The 15343-nt window shown below is 39.9% G+C and overlaps 1 protein-coding gene across 3 annotated transcripts in view; it reads right to left on the bottom strand.

Annotated features, from left to right (window-relative positions):
* Positions 1-3832: 3832 nt before the first annotated feature.
* The window catches only part of MTMR4 (myotubularin related protein 4), a 53367-nt gene continuing 41856 nt past the window's right edge, over positions 3833-15343 (bottom strand). For all 3 annotated transcript variants that reach the window (XM_081942398.1, XM_081942400.1, XM_081942399.1), the window contains 7 exons: positions 12329-12514; positions 11423-11593; positions 10856-11010; positions 9026-10235; positions 8421-8531; positions 7091-7179; positions 3833-5904 (listed from right to left, as the gene is read on the bottom strand). In XM_081942398.1, the coding sequence (XP_081798524.1) occupies positions 5727-5904; positions 7091-7179; positions 8421-8531; positions 9026-10235; positions 10856-11010; positions 11423-11593; positions 12329-12514 (2100 nt within the window). In that variant the 3' untranslated portion in view covers positions 3833-5726. The remainder of the gene's footprint in view (positions 5905-7090; positions 7180-8420; positions 8532-9025; positions 10236-10855; positions 11011-11422; positions 11594-12328; positions 12515-15343) is intronic.

Here is a 15343-nt window from a genome sequence, read left to right as displayed (position 1 = left end):
GTCCCGACCCACAGGTTGAGAACCACTGGTCTAGATGTTATTGCTGTTGCTGTGTTTAAGATAAACATTAGGCTATATAAATATTCTAACTGGCACTCCTGAACCATATCCAAGAGCCATAGGTATTCTTTTCTCACTTTCCCTTCTCAAAGGCCCTCTGGAAATGCCAGATCTTACCCATCTTCCAAAATACTAACAGAAATGAAGTCATCCTTGTCTCTAGAGACAATCTGTTATAGGAGACCATCACAGAAAAATCTCTCCAGGCTTCCTGTCACCTTAATATGACTTCTCTGTTGGTTCTTACCAAAGTGGCAGATTCTATTTGGAGCAAATCCTGCTAACAAAGTCTGAAGCCACATAGGACTTTATAGGTGATAGCCACCTTAAATTGCTCCGAGAAGCTAATTGTCATCAGTGCAATTCCTGTGATAATGCTAATTATTAATCCAAGCTTGACCATTACTATATTATGGGCAGTCTCATTTAAATTAGCTTTAGTTTCTAAATGGTCAGCAGGGATAGTCCCATGTGAAACAAAATACAGTAGTCTAGTTGGGACATACAGGAGCCTTATACGAAAGGTTTTATAAAAAAAGATTGCACACATATTTTAACAAATAGAAAAGAAATTAAGAAGCCTGTCCTATAATTTTAAGAGCTTAAAAATACAATTTTGTTTGTCACTGCTTAAAATGTCACAGGATTTGTTGAAAATATGAACAAGCTGCCTCAAAGTATTGGAGACCATCATTTTAACTCTTGGAGCCAAAAGGTGAGATAGAAGAGAACATAGGACTGCTCTAATGGATAAAAAGTGGTTCTAGTCATTTGCATCATTAGGCAGAATTTTAAAATGTTGCAGTAATCCTTTGTGAGAGTGGCAAATAGAACATTCAGTTATGGGGCTGAAAAGCAGTAGGAGCTTCAAAGTCAATTCAAAATAACGGTTTTTTTAAAAAAATCAATAATTATGTTTTCTCTGAGTGGGCATGCTACAGAAACCCTCCATCCATTATAGAAAAGGGCCTATCCCATTCAATCCAATTTCCTGTTTTCTTATTGTGGAAAACAGTAATCTCAGAATAGGGAGATATTGAAACAATCCTCAGGACTGATGCAGTTCATATCTGATGCTTGTACTGTCCCAATGGCTGGAGCTGATAGCTTTTGTGTGCAATGACTATGTTATAAAATTTATAGACTTGATCTGAATTTAATAGCATGGCATGTAGGCAGTGGCCTGAGAAAAACAAACCCTAAGGAATGTAGCTTTAGACACTGCAAAGACCAATTAACCCTGTTTGAAATAGAGACCAGAATGGAGACAAGTACTAGATGAAAAATGCACATTAAGTGGCTAGAGATAGGGATTTGGATGAAGAGTATCCTGTGTACATACAATATCTAGATTGTGATCCTCTCCTCCAGATTCTTCATGTTACTTGCTGGTGTTTTGTGAATCTGTAAAGTTTTATCAGTGTATGCTGAGGCAAAATCTATATTGTAATTAATAAAGCTAGAGATTAACAAAGGGTTGTGTGTGGTCTCATCCATTAGTGTGAATTATTTGCCTGATTACAATCTTGTGGGGAAGGTTGGTATCTCATTGATAGGTATGGTATGTGTATTCCTGGTATAAACTCCTGATCATTGACCAAGGTGGTGCGGCAGACCCCAAACTGGATCGGTCCTCTGCTCCTGGTGACCGACCCAGATTGGTTCCTACAACCTGGGACACATATATTTACCAATGCTATGTGTCCAGTGGATGTTCATATCCAACCATTTCTTAGCCATGGAAAATTGCTACCGAGAACTTAGGTGTGGTAATGGATGATGGAAGGAAGACGTGTATTTCCAGTAATTTTTCCCCGTTATCAGTGATTGCCTAAAGAGCATATACTCGAATTATGAAGGAAAGTAAAAGTTGTTGTTAGTGGCACTCACACTACTAGCATTTTTTGCAAACCCTGATAACAAAACCCTGTAATTTTAAGGAAAGAGATGTTCTTCCCAATTCTGCAAACCATTTCAATGGATTTTTGAAGTATGCCTACCAGAGCAAGTAGGATTAATTCAAATTAGGAATTATATTTGTAATACTGTAGTGTACATGTATGTAGTGTATGAAGATGGTTACTTTACATAAAGGTAGAAAATACCTATGTGATGCTTACACATACCTCATTCTTTCTTAGATGGATTCTCCCATTATTCTTAAATCACCTCATCTGCATTCCGGGTTGCAACTTGTATTTTTGTGTGGTCTGACATAAATATATGTATGCATTCCAATCATAGTACAGACTATTCATTTTCTTGTAATAAAAAAATAATCTCAAGACACTTCCCCAAATTTCCTGTGTCATAGGATTATTGCTGATTATTCCAGAAAGCAGAACATTCCAATGATAAGGATCATTTAAGTATCAAGAACTTTCTGATGGTATGAACTGCTTACCAAAGGCAGATTGCTTTAGGTGATGAATATTTGTTAAATATTTGTAGTCACTTTGATCATGTAGCCAGAAAGACTTTTGGATGTCTTTTCTGGTTTGCCTATTGCACCTTTTTCAGATTAAGAGTTACTTTAGTCACTCACTTCATGGCTCAACTAATGCAATGTAATGTGTAATGTGAGGTTGCCCTTGAAGCTTCACCTGATCCAGAATGGAAAGTGATGGGCATGTCTCGATATGTTCATGTAGCACCTCTTCTTCATGATTGGCACTGGTTGCCTGTTTGTTTCTGATATGATTCAGAGTGTTGCCATTATCTATAAAAATCCTTCATGACATAAGGTCTAGTTACTGAGGGACAACCTATCATCTGTCCTCGTGATTTGATCTGGCAGGGTTCCTTCAATTAAACAATGCCATCTATGGAATCCCAGAGGGCTATCTGAAAACATGGCTCTTTGCCCAGTCTTTGGCAAGGGTGAGTGAAACCACCTGAATTGAATGGTTGTTGTTTTTTTCTCTTGTTCCTATCATCTTGTTATAATTTATTGTTCTTCATTGTATTCCCTTCCCCTCACTGTTTTTTAATATTTTTGTGTGTTAATCACCAAGAGACATTGGGAGCCAGGCAGCATACAAATTTAAATAATAACAAATAAAACATAGTAATAAGCCTCTGTACCTACTCTTTTTAGGATTAGCTTGTGCTTCAAAACTGGAGGAAAGGAAAAACCTGTGTTCTTGAAATGGATAGAAGATAGGGGTTTGGAAATTTGGATGCCAAAATTAAATTAAATTATGTCCAATACTTTGACCAGATGGAAAACTGATTACCATATATCAGAAAGACTGAAGAGGGGTGGATTGTTGTTCAGTATATAATATAACTAAAAGTATTTTCTCTTTCGCTGTTCTACTGTTTTTTTTATCAAGAACACTGAGGTATACCACCACCTTGCCTGTCAAGCTAATTTCTGTTGCTTAAAAACCACTGTAGATAAAACTAACTGTCTGGAACTACAAAATGAATAAATCATGGATTTCATTGTGATCTGTGATTTTGTATAAACAATGAGTTCTACTGAGAAGTGTTACTAAGCATTTTTAAAAAATATTTCTGTTATTAAACATTGGAATAAACTTTTCAAATAAGGTAACTGTTTTCATTGTTATTTCTAAAGTCTCATAGAAGTGATATTCTACGAAACCAAAGGCCTAAAAAAGACCTCTGGTTATCTTAAATTCTCATTTTTAAGAGTTTAGAAGAAAGAGTAATTCTACATAATACTGTATAGCTTGGTGGAAGCCAGTACCCAATGGAGAAGAAAAATATTCAGTGAAAATTAAACAATATGGTCCAACAAAGCAGCACTAATATAGAGATTTTATTCAACTGTATTGAATTCTTACAGCACATTGTTTGTCACAAAGCTATTGATCCGATTTTGGAGTTGTTTTGCCTGAAGACAGTGACACAAAATTCATGAGAGCTGAAAGCAGTATTGATTAATCATGGCTAACTCGAAGGGTCTTTTTCTCTCTTTGTTTTCATTTTTTTGTTTTACATCTGTGCAAATGAGCTGAAAAAGGAACCAAACCCGAACTCTCCTACTAATTACATCACTCTGTACAAAGTTCAGTGTATGGCAAAATCAGATTTCATCTTTTACCCCTATGAGGTCATGCTGCCTGGAACAGGCCAGAGGGCAATTCAAACAGATCCAGTGTATAAAGATGATGCTGGCTCTAGGGCTTTTGACTCAGGTTGAAAAATGAAAAGTAAGAAGTGGTGGCTTGAACCATTAATTCTCCCAAAAACTAATCAAGAATGGGTAGCTGGTAAGAATTCAACCCAAGCGCGAAGTCAGTATCTTCCAATTCTTGAGGAAAGAGATATTCATGCACCCATCCTTTGTGACTGCCTAAGGACTGTTGATCTGGCTTGAGTCATCCACCTCAAAATCTTGTTCATTCTCTAGTCCTACATAGATGTACATTTCAAAATAAAATGATTATGAACACTGCTCATAAAGATCTATGGAAATGGTGGTAACATTATGCTTGCCTTTCTAAAACATTTTAGTTCTTGTTTAGATTACGTGAGAGTAGCAGGGTAAAATAACTGCTATACTGCTGCCACAGTGGAGCATCCATAAATCAGAAGAGTCATTTTGAAGGGAAATTTATTGATGTCAGAATGAACAGAAAAACATTCTTGCAGTGATGATGATCACGTCTATAGTGGCCCTCACACCTTCTTGGGTGTCAGAGGAAGAATCCCTGTTTGGCAATATTCCCTGTTTTCCATCTATAAAATTGGCACCTTCCCCCAGCCGTTTATACTCCAGATAAATTTTAAGTGCAGAGAAGTAACATTAGCAGCATTTTGGACTGAAACCCTCAAGCACACAAAACAGCACATTCCAGGAGGTAAAGGAAACCCACATAATAGTCTGCCTTGAAGCATCAGGTTTTCGGAATAAAGAGCAACCAGAAATATGGAGATACAAATGCAGCATAAGGGAGAGGGAATACACCGTGATGTGACTCAAGAGGAAATTTAAGCTGTTGCTCCTGTAAAGACTGTTAGGAACCAGCTGTTCAATACCCACAGTGGGCAGGAAGTGCACCAAGCCAAAGTTAATTCTGCTTTCCATACACAACAGCCCAGCTGCTGGGATAAAGTCTATTCCCTCAAGGAACACAAGGAAAGTGCAGAGATACACTCTGCCTTATAAGGGATCCCTTCCTGGTACAGTACTAGTGCTGGCCTTGGGCTGGATATCCAAAAAGGTTGGCAAGCTGAATATGACTGAAATATGACTAACACAGCCAAAGAGAGCTCCCGGAGATATCACACTCTGGGCCTGCATTCTTCTTTCTTACTCAATTTAACCTGACTGCTTTCTGACATGGGAAGAAGGGGGTTCTGATTAGGTTCATACCCTTCTATTGCTTTTGGAAGGCAATTATTTGCACTATATCATTTGCCATCCCTCTGAAGAAAGACACTGTGGTCTCTAACTTGGCCTTATGTCTTGAAACCACAAATAGTACCATAATGTAGGCCGTGTCACACTCTTTAATCCAAATTCCTCATCTCCAATACACGGGGCACCAAGTGGGGAAAATTGCCGACAGTGCATACAAGGCTTGGTGATCAAGTGCTGCGCTACCGACCTCTTCAGCTGCAGCAGAGGCAGCCTTCTCCTTCCAGTCTGCAAGTGAAAAGGCCAGGCTTCCACAGATTTCCTCTGCTGGTATTCAGCTAGAAGCTGTGGCAATAGGCTTCTTCAGATGCTGGCTCATAAGTTCCCTGGCGCGGGATACCTGGATGTGATCGTAACACGAATTGCAGACAAGGACTGGATCATAAAGCTGCTGATCAGGAATGGGCAACTTTAGATGGCAGCAGCCGGCACAAAACACATTCCCACAATTCCTGGGTAAAAAATAACACATAAAAACAACAATGATACTGGAGCCAGGGTAGGATGATATATGGAGGATCTTGTTTTCAGTTAACTGAGGAATAAAGCTGACAATGCAATCTGGGATCTTTAGAGAGCCTGCTGTGCTGTGTGTTTTTGTAACATTTTCCTGAAGCCTAAAGAAAAATACTACATAAAGAGGTATGACACTGAGAATTTAGCACATTTTAACCCAGCTCTTCACATGTACAAGAAGTCTCCCTCTTTCTCTCACCCCCACCCCCACTCTCTGTGTAGGCATCTTATAGATAGGAATAAAATAATACCAATTTTGAGGCAGCCTGGGCAGGGCCAATTAGTCTTGATTCAGAATAACTGAATTTTGAGATACACAAAATAGTACACCACAGAGTTGTTATAGGCAGTGATAGGAACTTTCAGCTACAATTTTGTCTGATATATGGAGGAAGAGACATATGCAGGATTTCCAAAATTCCAGGCAAACCTCACAGATGGGATCCCCAAATAATCAACGAACTCAGACACTGAGCTTCTCAGCCACAGGAGAAAGACAGTGGCTGTGCTTTCACTGTGAGGCCTAGTTTTTCTTTGTCCTGCTTCCAGATAATCCAGTCTGTTAGGAAAATATTATGGCTCCCACCAGGGCCTTAGGATTCCATGTTTGTTGAAGGCATTCACAATGCAAATTTCTGTTCTGTAAAACTTCAGTCTATTTACATAATATGGCCCACCAACAACAGGGGAGACTGAAGCCAAACTGTCAGGGTTTAAGGGTTTTTTTTTAAAAAGTTTTTCATTCTCTTTTTCTAGAGAATACTTTTTCCAATTGCTTAATTATCACAAAGCCACTTTTTCTTGAAAAAGTACTACATGCTGCCACTTAACATACTATTTCAAAACATAAAGACTATTAAAATCTTAATACTTATACCTCAAGTAGGCCATCAAGTGATTGGAAATTGCTAGTTGATAATTATTATTTTTTTGTCAAACTTTGGCTAAAAGTAAATATAATGAACTACCACTTTCCAAGAAGACATTATTCTACTATATTCCATTAACTTGTTATTCCCTTTGCATCGCTCTCAATATTTGCCACATATTCTGCAGACATACTTAATAAAATGAGAAAAAAAAGAGATAGGAAAATGAGATGTATCATAGCAACTACATTACCTGCAATGGTGTCTGCGTTTGGCCAACCAGAACTCACAGTCACAGTTAAAGCAGTGTGATGCCATGTGGTCTGGAACCCACCGTGTGACCTGTTTAAAAACACAAAATGTCATGAATGATTTTGGTTCTGTTTCTTACAAATAACATAGCTGTAAGGGAAGAAGCTACATAGCAACACACATTTTAACATGTTAAACACGTTAAGCTTTATTACTTTCAAAACCACTGTCTGAAGAATAATTCAAAAGATAAAATGTTTTCATAGATTTTCAAGGGTGTAGGTATGCTGGTCTTGTTGTATTTGGGTCTTTTCCCGTGTAAGTTAAGATTGTCTTGGCAATGTTTCGGCGAGGTCTCACTCGCCATCTTCAGGCTGGGTTTTGGGCTTAAAGTGTGATCAGAGCTGCCGTCTTTTTATAAATCTTGGTGTGTGTGTGTGGAATGCTGGCTTTGTTTCAGTAAGTGGAATGATTGGTTGTGTGGTTGTATCATGATTGGTAGATTGGTGCTGATTGGTGCTGGCTGTGTGTCCATTGTTGTTTCGTGTTGTAACGGCCTGGCTGGTGGTATGGCTCGTTTGTTTTATATATACCGTATATATATAAAACAAACGAGCCACACCACCACCCAGGCCGTTACAACACGAAACAACAATGGACACACAGCCAGAACCAATCAGCACCAATCTACCAATCACACACATACACACACGTGTGTGTGTGTGTGTGTGTGTGTGTTGTATTTGTGCTGATAAATAAATAAAGGGAGACTAGTATATATCTATTTCAAGCTATTTAGCTCTCATCAGCTAGCCATACCCTTACTGGGATTTGAACCTGGGCTGTATACATATTAGGCAGATATCTTAGCCACTAAGCCACAGGCTCTCCTCTTTATCAGCTGAGCCACAGCCCAGGTTCAAATCCCAGGAAGGGTATGGCTAGCTGATGAGAGCTAAATAGCTTGAAATAGATCTATACTAGTCTCCCTTTATTTATTTATCAGCACAAATACAACACAAATATAAAAAGGCAACATTAAAAATAAAAATATGGTTTTCTGCCTGGATGGTCCTCTGTAATGAGCCGAAGGACAGAAAGGGGGAGTAGTGAGCTCCCTCCCATATTTGGGCATACCAGGGGTTGTAACACAACCACACACACACACACACACACACACACACACACACACACTCTTCAGTAGAAGAGAGCAGAATAGGGAAATATAGGAGAGGAAGCAGGAATGGGAATGGTTTCATCTTACATCATAACAAGTTAAAACACATAAACGTGTCTCAAAGCAAACTAGCAAATAAAGAAATGTAACATGCCTCAGTTTCCCTTTTATCAACAGGCTCCCAGCTTGCTTCAGATAGACAGTCTTCACTATGATCAGAGTAAAAATCCTCATTTTCACTGCCATCTGACTCCTTGAGGCAAGTCTGCAAGGAAGACCATGAAACCATCACATTATCTATATCACACATATGATCACTTCAGAGGTGGAAGGCCTTCCTCTAAATGAACTGAAAATAACCATAAGATCATAGATAATAGCTTTCTATCACATCAGGCATTATTCCAACTAAGTCAGTATCATCTACTGTGATTTCAGGTTTTACCATAATTGATATCTGATCTTTTAACAGATGTGCAAAAAACCTGAGGCTTCTCTGTTTAGTGTCCTATCATGCTATCATGTCCATGCTATTATTATATTCCAGCAGAAATGTGGGATAGCATGGAATGGTAGAATGAAATGTGTGTGCACATATTTACATCCAGAAATATGTCTTCATTACTATGTTCACACATTTGTAGGAACAGAGTGCCTACAAACATGTTGATGGCAGCAGGACCTGTTCATTTTACCTAACTATACATGCCTTCTTGGGGAAAAGGAAACCACTGAAAAAACTCCACCGGTGTCACTTACAAAGTCATCTTCATAGTCCATCTGTGGTTCAGCTGGAGTTGGATAGCAATGACGGATGTCTAATCTATGCTGAAGTTCCCGCACCTGCCTACGCAACTGCTCAACCTCCTGCTTATAGGTAGCTTCGATCTGCCGCAACCTATGCTGGATTACATCTGTAGGGAAGGGAAGTCCATCATCATCTAGATAGAGGGGAGGCACTGGAGAAGGGCTGTTTGGTGGCATGTGTTTGGAGCCAAGTCCTTGCTTCAAACGGCAAGGGAGCCACAGCTTGCTGGACCTCCCCACAAGGCCTGTGCAGTGCGTGCCAGAATGGATGGAGCAGCCAGGAGGCTTCGCACTTTCTTTCAAAGGCCACTGGCCACTGAGGCACAGTCCAGAGGTCCAGAAGTGCCTACTGCTCAGTCTCTTGTTACAACAGCCATAGGACAGGAGTCGTCGGGGACCCATATCACCCCCAGGAAGTGATGTCCCCATCCCTTGAAAACTGTCCCAGTTTGCTGCTAGAAGAGAGAATTCGCTCATCTGGCTTTGAGAAACTCCTTTTCGCCACAACTCTGTCTGAATTTTCCCTGTATGGTTGCCCTCCTCTCCAGGTTTGACGTTGCCAATTTTTCCATCCAATTCTTCTTTTTGACAACCTGGAGCACTGTGTCTTGGAACAATCAGAGCTGGCTGACCTGAAGTGGGGTGACCTGCTGAAGTCTGACTGGAGGAGGATTCTGGATGAGAAGTTTGAACAAGATCCCAAGTGCCATTGGATATCAGGCCAGTGTCTTTGACATGGTTGCAGGATAATTTTTCAAACACTTGTGTTTGTCCAGAATTTGGAGCTGGGACTGTGTCTTCTGTTGCTTCTGAACCCACTCTGCTTATTGCTTCTACCTCAGAAGGCACAGCACTTAACTGCTGAGACACTTCATGTTTCTGTGGTCTTTGTGGTCGACTGATTCTGTGACTGTCGGAGGTGGCGCTGCCAGCACTTTGCAGGGGACAGAATTCCTGCTGCCGTTGAGGTACTTGAAGCAACTCCTCTTCTCTGGTTTCTTTGCTTGTCACTGTCTCTTCAGCATTGGGATGCCTGGATTCCAAACCCACCCTAACATCTTGACAATGGTTGTTCAGATTTGGATCACTTGATGTGCGGGTCAACAAGCTGCTAGGATCACATGCTGAGAGAAGATCATCCATGGATCTTGTCTTTGGTAATCTGAAACCACAAAAGTCAATTCAGGCAACAGGGGATAATGCAAGTATTGCTTAGAGATACACTTACAAGAAGTTGCCCACTGCAGTCATAGAGGAAAATACATGCATGCAGGTATGTTCTCTCTCTCCCCCGTCTCACCCCAACATGCTCGCATTCACGCACTCACACATGCACACACACACAGAGCCCTTCACAATTCAAAGATTTTCAATTATTTTTTAGCATTGCAGTAAGTAGTCAAGCAAGGAAAGAAAAACTCTTTTAGTCAGGGCTGCAAAGCAGTTCTCATGGTATTTGTCCTGGATATAAAGTTAGAACAGATCCTTGATATTTTTTCCTAAATCATTTTAAAAACTCATAATCAGCAAGTAAATGGGGAGCATTATTTTCTAATCTATGAAATTAAAAAGGTCACATCAAACTACCCTTTTAAAACAGTGAAAATTTTCAGAGAATACAGATAAGGAGAACCATTAGCACAACCCCAAATCCAACCCTCTAGAATCTTCTATACAAACTGCATTGTCATTGATCAGGATAAGCAAGGCTCTTATAAATAGAGGTAGTGTTAGAAATTCTGAAATGCACAATTTGTAGGACCTTAACTATTTTTCTCCTACCTGTCAAGCGACCGACTGTTGAACTCTTGAGTCTGAGATCCAGAAGGCAAGTAAAGATCCATGCCTTCTTCTCCTAAAGGACGCGGAGATGAAGTTGGAAGATATATAGCTGTCCAGAGATGCAATGCACGCACATGGCACACTGGATGCAGCACCTTGACATCAAAGATGAAGGAAAGCAGATTCAGGAAGAGGAGGAGAAAAACCAGCATAAGCCAAGAGTCTGGTAGCTCGTGAAGGTGTACCTCTAACTAATAATTTATATGTTCTACAATTACAGTTGTCCTAGCTAACTAAAAGATACAGAGGAACCATTGGATCTTCTTCCTTCTTCCATTTTCAAAGAAACAATGGGGGGGGGGGGGGGGGACAGACACAAAAGCTTCACAAAGCCCAGCATGCCAGAAGGAGGCAGAACTCAAAGTGAAGTGGCGCTCACAGTAAGGACTGTTACAAAACCTTTAATCCTGTATGTGGGAGAAGAAAACTGTATTTGGCCTTCTGTCCCACATTGTATGAAAAATTTTCTCTCCTTGTCAACCTGGCACAAAAGGGAATTTTACTTACTTGCTCGTTAGCAGGCATGTAGAGCAGATTGTGGAAATTTTTGTTACCAGCTCTCAAAAGGGACCAAACTGAGCAGGTGCGTTTGGCAATGTTGTGCAGCTCACGTTCACAGGGGCTGTTTCCAAGGAAGGTCCCATAAAGGCAGGAATATGTGTGTTGGACTAACTTTACCTGCAAGTAAAAGAGAAATTAAGGGATTGGACAGAATTTTCACAAGTGCCCATGTTGGAGGCAGCTTATTGATATAGTGCTGTTTTAACAACAATGCAGTGCACTATGTCAAGCCTTTGCAAAGGGTAAGCCGAAGTCCCCAAACAATAAAAATATAACATAATTACAATTTGGATTTAGTTAAATGTTCCCAAAGCCGAGACTCATAGGCTTTCTCTTAGCTTGGTTAGACACAAAAAGCTTTTTAAACAAAACAAAACAAAACAAAACTCCATAATATACTATTTTTTTCTGGTTTCTTTTACTCTTCACATAGTGTGATTAAATGGGTTGTATCTACCTAACAGGTGAAAACCAGGATAGTACAACATGTTACCTGCCTTGCTCTGTATGAAATGTATGCATTTTTATAAACAGCTCTTTCTCTTTATTAGAGAAATAAAGCACGCTATGTTAGCACACAGATTATAGCACAGCATTTTAGTAGCACTTTCAGAAAAATCAATTTTGTATAATAATTTAGTTGAAAGGAAAATGAGTGCTTTTTTCAAAGGCTTCACATTTTATCTTTACCACAGAGATTTATCATAGTAATTCAACTAGAGTGGACAATCGAAAGGAAAAATGACACCATAAGAACCATAATCACTTTTGCTTTAGAAACATCAAACTGTCATTGAACACTGATCTATCTTGGTATTGAAATGTATATCCTCTGCTAACACTTGGCCTTACCAAGAAAGCTTCATTAAATTCAAAGAGACAGGGAAACTGCTTGAGCAGCTGGTGAACAGAATCCAGCCACTGTAAAAACACTGGACACTGTTCGTTCTGATCTTCTGCCTTTTCCTGGTGTCCACATCGATCCCCAAATTTATGGCCAAAATCCAGCCAATCTGATTCAACCAGCACCTGGAAACCCTGGCAATAAAAGGAGATAATTTCAGCATTATAGATTTTCTGAGTAGGCTGCAGTAAAAAAAAAAAGGTAATTCCACAGCTGCCAACATTATTCACCTGTTCTCAAATCATTTGTGGATTTATCATAGCATCTTTAGTTCTTCTTCCTTATTTTCCTGCCCTTGCTTTCATGATATTGTCATCTATAGTGTTTTATTCCTCCAGTTCATCAACTAGGCTTCAGTAGGGGAGCTTCTGCCCAGCTTTGGCTACTGCACAGCTGCCACCCTTTTTGGAACAGGATATTTTATTGATAGTAACCTCAACATCTTGCCCTCACCTCCTTGAAATTAAACCAGTACAGTGACAGTACTAGTTCGGTGACAGTACAGTACACTCTATTTGGGACTCCCTTTGAAAATTCAACAAAAAATGCAGTTACTTGCAGCTGCTTAGTTTCTGATAAGCCAATGCAGTAACATCACATTTGTTTTGTGGGTATTGTATTGACATCATTAGGGTTTGAGGACAGTTCAAATGCTGGTGTCAATTTATAAAGTTTTATAATAGAGTTGGCTAGCTGCAACCTTGGAGACTATTTTCTCTGTACTGAATCATAGGGGTTGCTTCAGCTCGCCTCCCACTAAAAGCAGAGGAATAGGAGATAACTCTCCTGTCATTATTGAACAGCTCGCCCTCGGACCATAGACATACAGTACTGTGCAAAAGTTTTAGGCAGGTGTGAAAAAATGCTGTAAACAAAGAATGCTTTCAAAAATGGAAGTGTTAAATATTTATGTTCATAAATGAACAAAATGCAGTGAATGAACAAAAGAGAAATCTAAATCAAATCAATATTTGGTGTGACCACCCTTTGCCTTCAAAACAGCAGCAATTCTTCTAGGTACACTTGCACACAGGTTTTGAAGGAACTCGGCTGGTAGGTTGTTCCAAACATCTTGGGGAACTAACCACAGATCTTCTGTGGATGTAGGCTTTCTCACAACCTTCTGTCTCTTCATGTAATCCCAGACACACTCGATGATGTTGAGATCAGGGCTGTGTGGGGGCCATGCCATCACTTTCAGTACTTCTTGTTCTTTACGCTGAAGATAGTTCTTAATGACTTTGGCTGTATGTTTGGGGTCGTTGTCTTGCTGCAGAATAAATTTGGGGCCAATCATGTGCCTCCCTGATGGTACTGCATGATGGATACGTATCTGCCTGTATTTCTCAGCATTGAGACCACCATTAATCCTGACTAAATCTCCAACTCCCTTTGCAGAAATGCAGCCCCAAACGTTCAAGGAACCTCCACCATGCTTCACTGTTGCCTGCAGACACTCACTATTGTACCACTCTCCAGCCCTTCGACAAACACACTGCCTTCTGCTACAGCCAAATATTTCAAAGTTTGACTCATCAGTCCAAAGCACCTGCTGCCATTTTTCTGCATCCCAGTTCCTATGTTTTCATGCATACTTTAGTCACTTGGCCTTGTTCCCATGTAGGAGATATGGCTTGTTGGCTGCAACTCTTCCATGAAGACCACTTCTGGCCAGACTTCTCCAGACAGTAGATGGGTCCCACTGGTTTCTGCCAGTTCTGAACTGATGGCACTGCTGGACATCTTCTGATTTCGAAGGGTAATAAGCTTGATGTGTCCTTCATCTGCTGCACTAAGTTTCCTTGGCTGACCACTGCGTCTACGATCCTCAATGTTGCCCATTTCTTTGTGCTTCTTCAAAAGAGCTTGAACAGCACATCTTGAAACCCCAGTCTGCTTTGAAATCTTTGTCTGGGAGAGACCTTGTTGATGCAGTATAACTACCTTGTGTCTTGTTGCTGTCCTCAATCTTGCCATGACATGAAACTGTCTTTCCCAACCTCACCTTGGTAGCAGAGCTTGGCTGTTCCTCACCCAGTTTTACGACTCCTACACAGCTGTTTCTGTGTCAGTTCATGACTGGGTGTCAACCTACGTGTGACATTAATGACCATTAGCACCTTTTTGGTATAATTGGTTGATCATACACCTGACTATACTCCTACAAAATCCCTTTGTGCAAGTGTACCTATGAGAATGGATGCTGGTTTGAAAGCAAAAGGTAGTAACATCAAATATTGATTTGATTTAGACTTTTCTTTTGTTCGCTCACTTTGCATTTTGAAAATTGATAAAAATAAACAATCATTATTTATATTTCTGCTTTGTTTACAGCATTTTTTCACATCTGCCTAAAACTTTTGCACAGTACTGTACTTTGGAAGCCATAACATCTAAATGACATTGGATGCATCATGAATTGTGACATACTGTAGGTATATTCTTTTATCATGATGCATGCAATAGTATTTGCCTCCTCCCTGGCTACTTTCCCCACTACTGGAGATGCCCAAGTCTTGGGAGGCCTGGATGATTTCCAGACTGTCCATTTTCAAGAATGGATACTTTCCTTTATCTTCCTTTTGTCAATTTAATATCAAGCCATAGGGGGATCTTTTTGTCAAGAACTAGAATTCCTTATCTCTGTCAGGGGATGCATGCCAATGATAGGTGAGTTACATACCAACTGTACCGTAAGAGCTCAAGCCAAAATGTAGTGAGACTTCTCTTTTCAATCCACATTTCTTACTCCCACTAAGTAAACTAAAACATCTATTAAATACAGCATTTTCTTTCCATGGTGACATCTAAACATGTCAATGGGAAGCACATAGGGAGGAGCATAAAGACAATGCTAGTGCTCCAATTTATATTTCCCAGCAGCTGATATCAAAAGACATATGATTTCCATTCCCAGATATCATCAAAGGTTAATCGTGGCTAGGTTTTCCAGGACATAACTG

The sequence above is a fragment of the Natrix helvetica genome (genome assembly GCF_964273705.1).
Source record: "Natrix helvetica genome assembly, chromosome: 2".
Taxonomy (NCBI): domain Eukaryota; kingdom Metazoa; phylum Chordata; class Lepidosauria; order Squamata; family Natricidae; genus Natrix; species Natrix helvetica.
The sequence above is the reverse complement of the archived record's forward strand: the minus strand, read 5'-3'. Positions and strand labels throughout refer to the sequence as shown.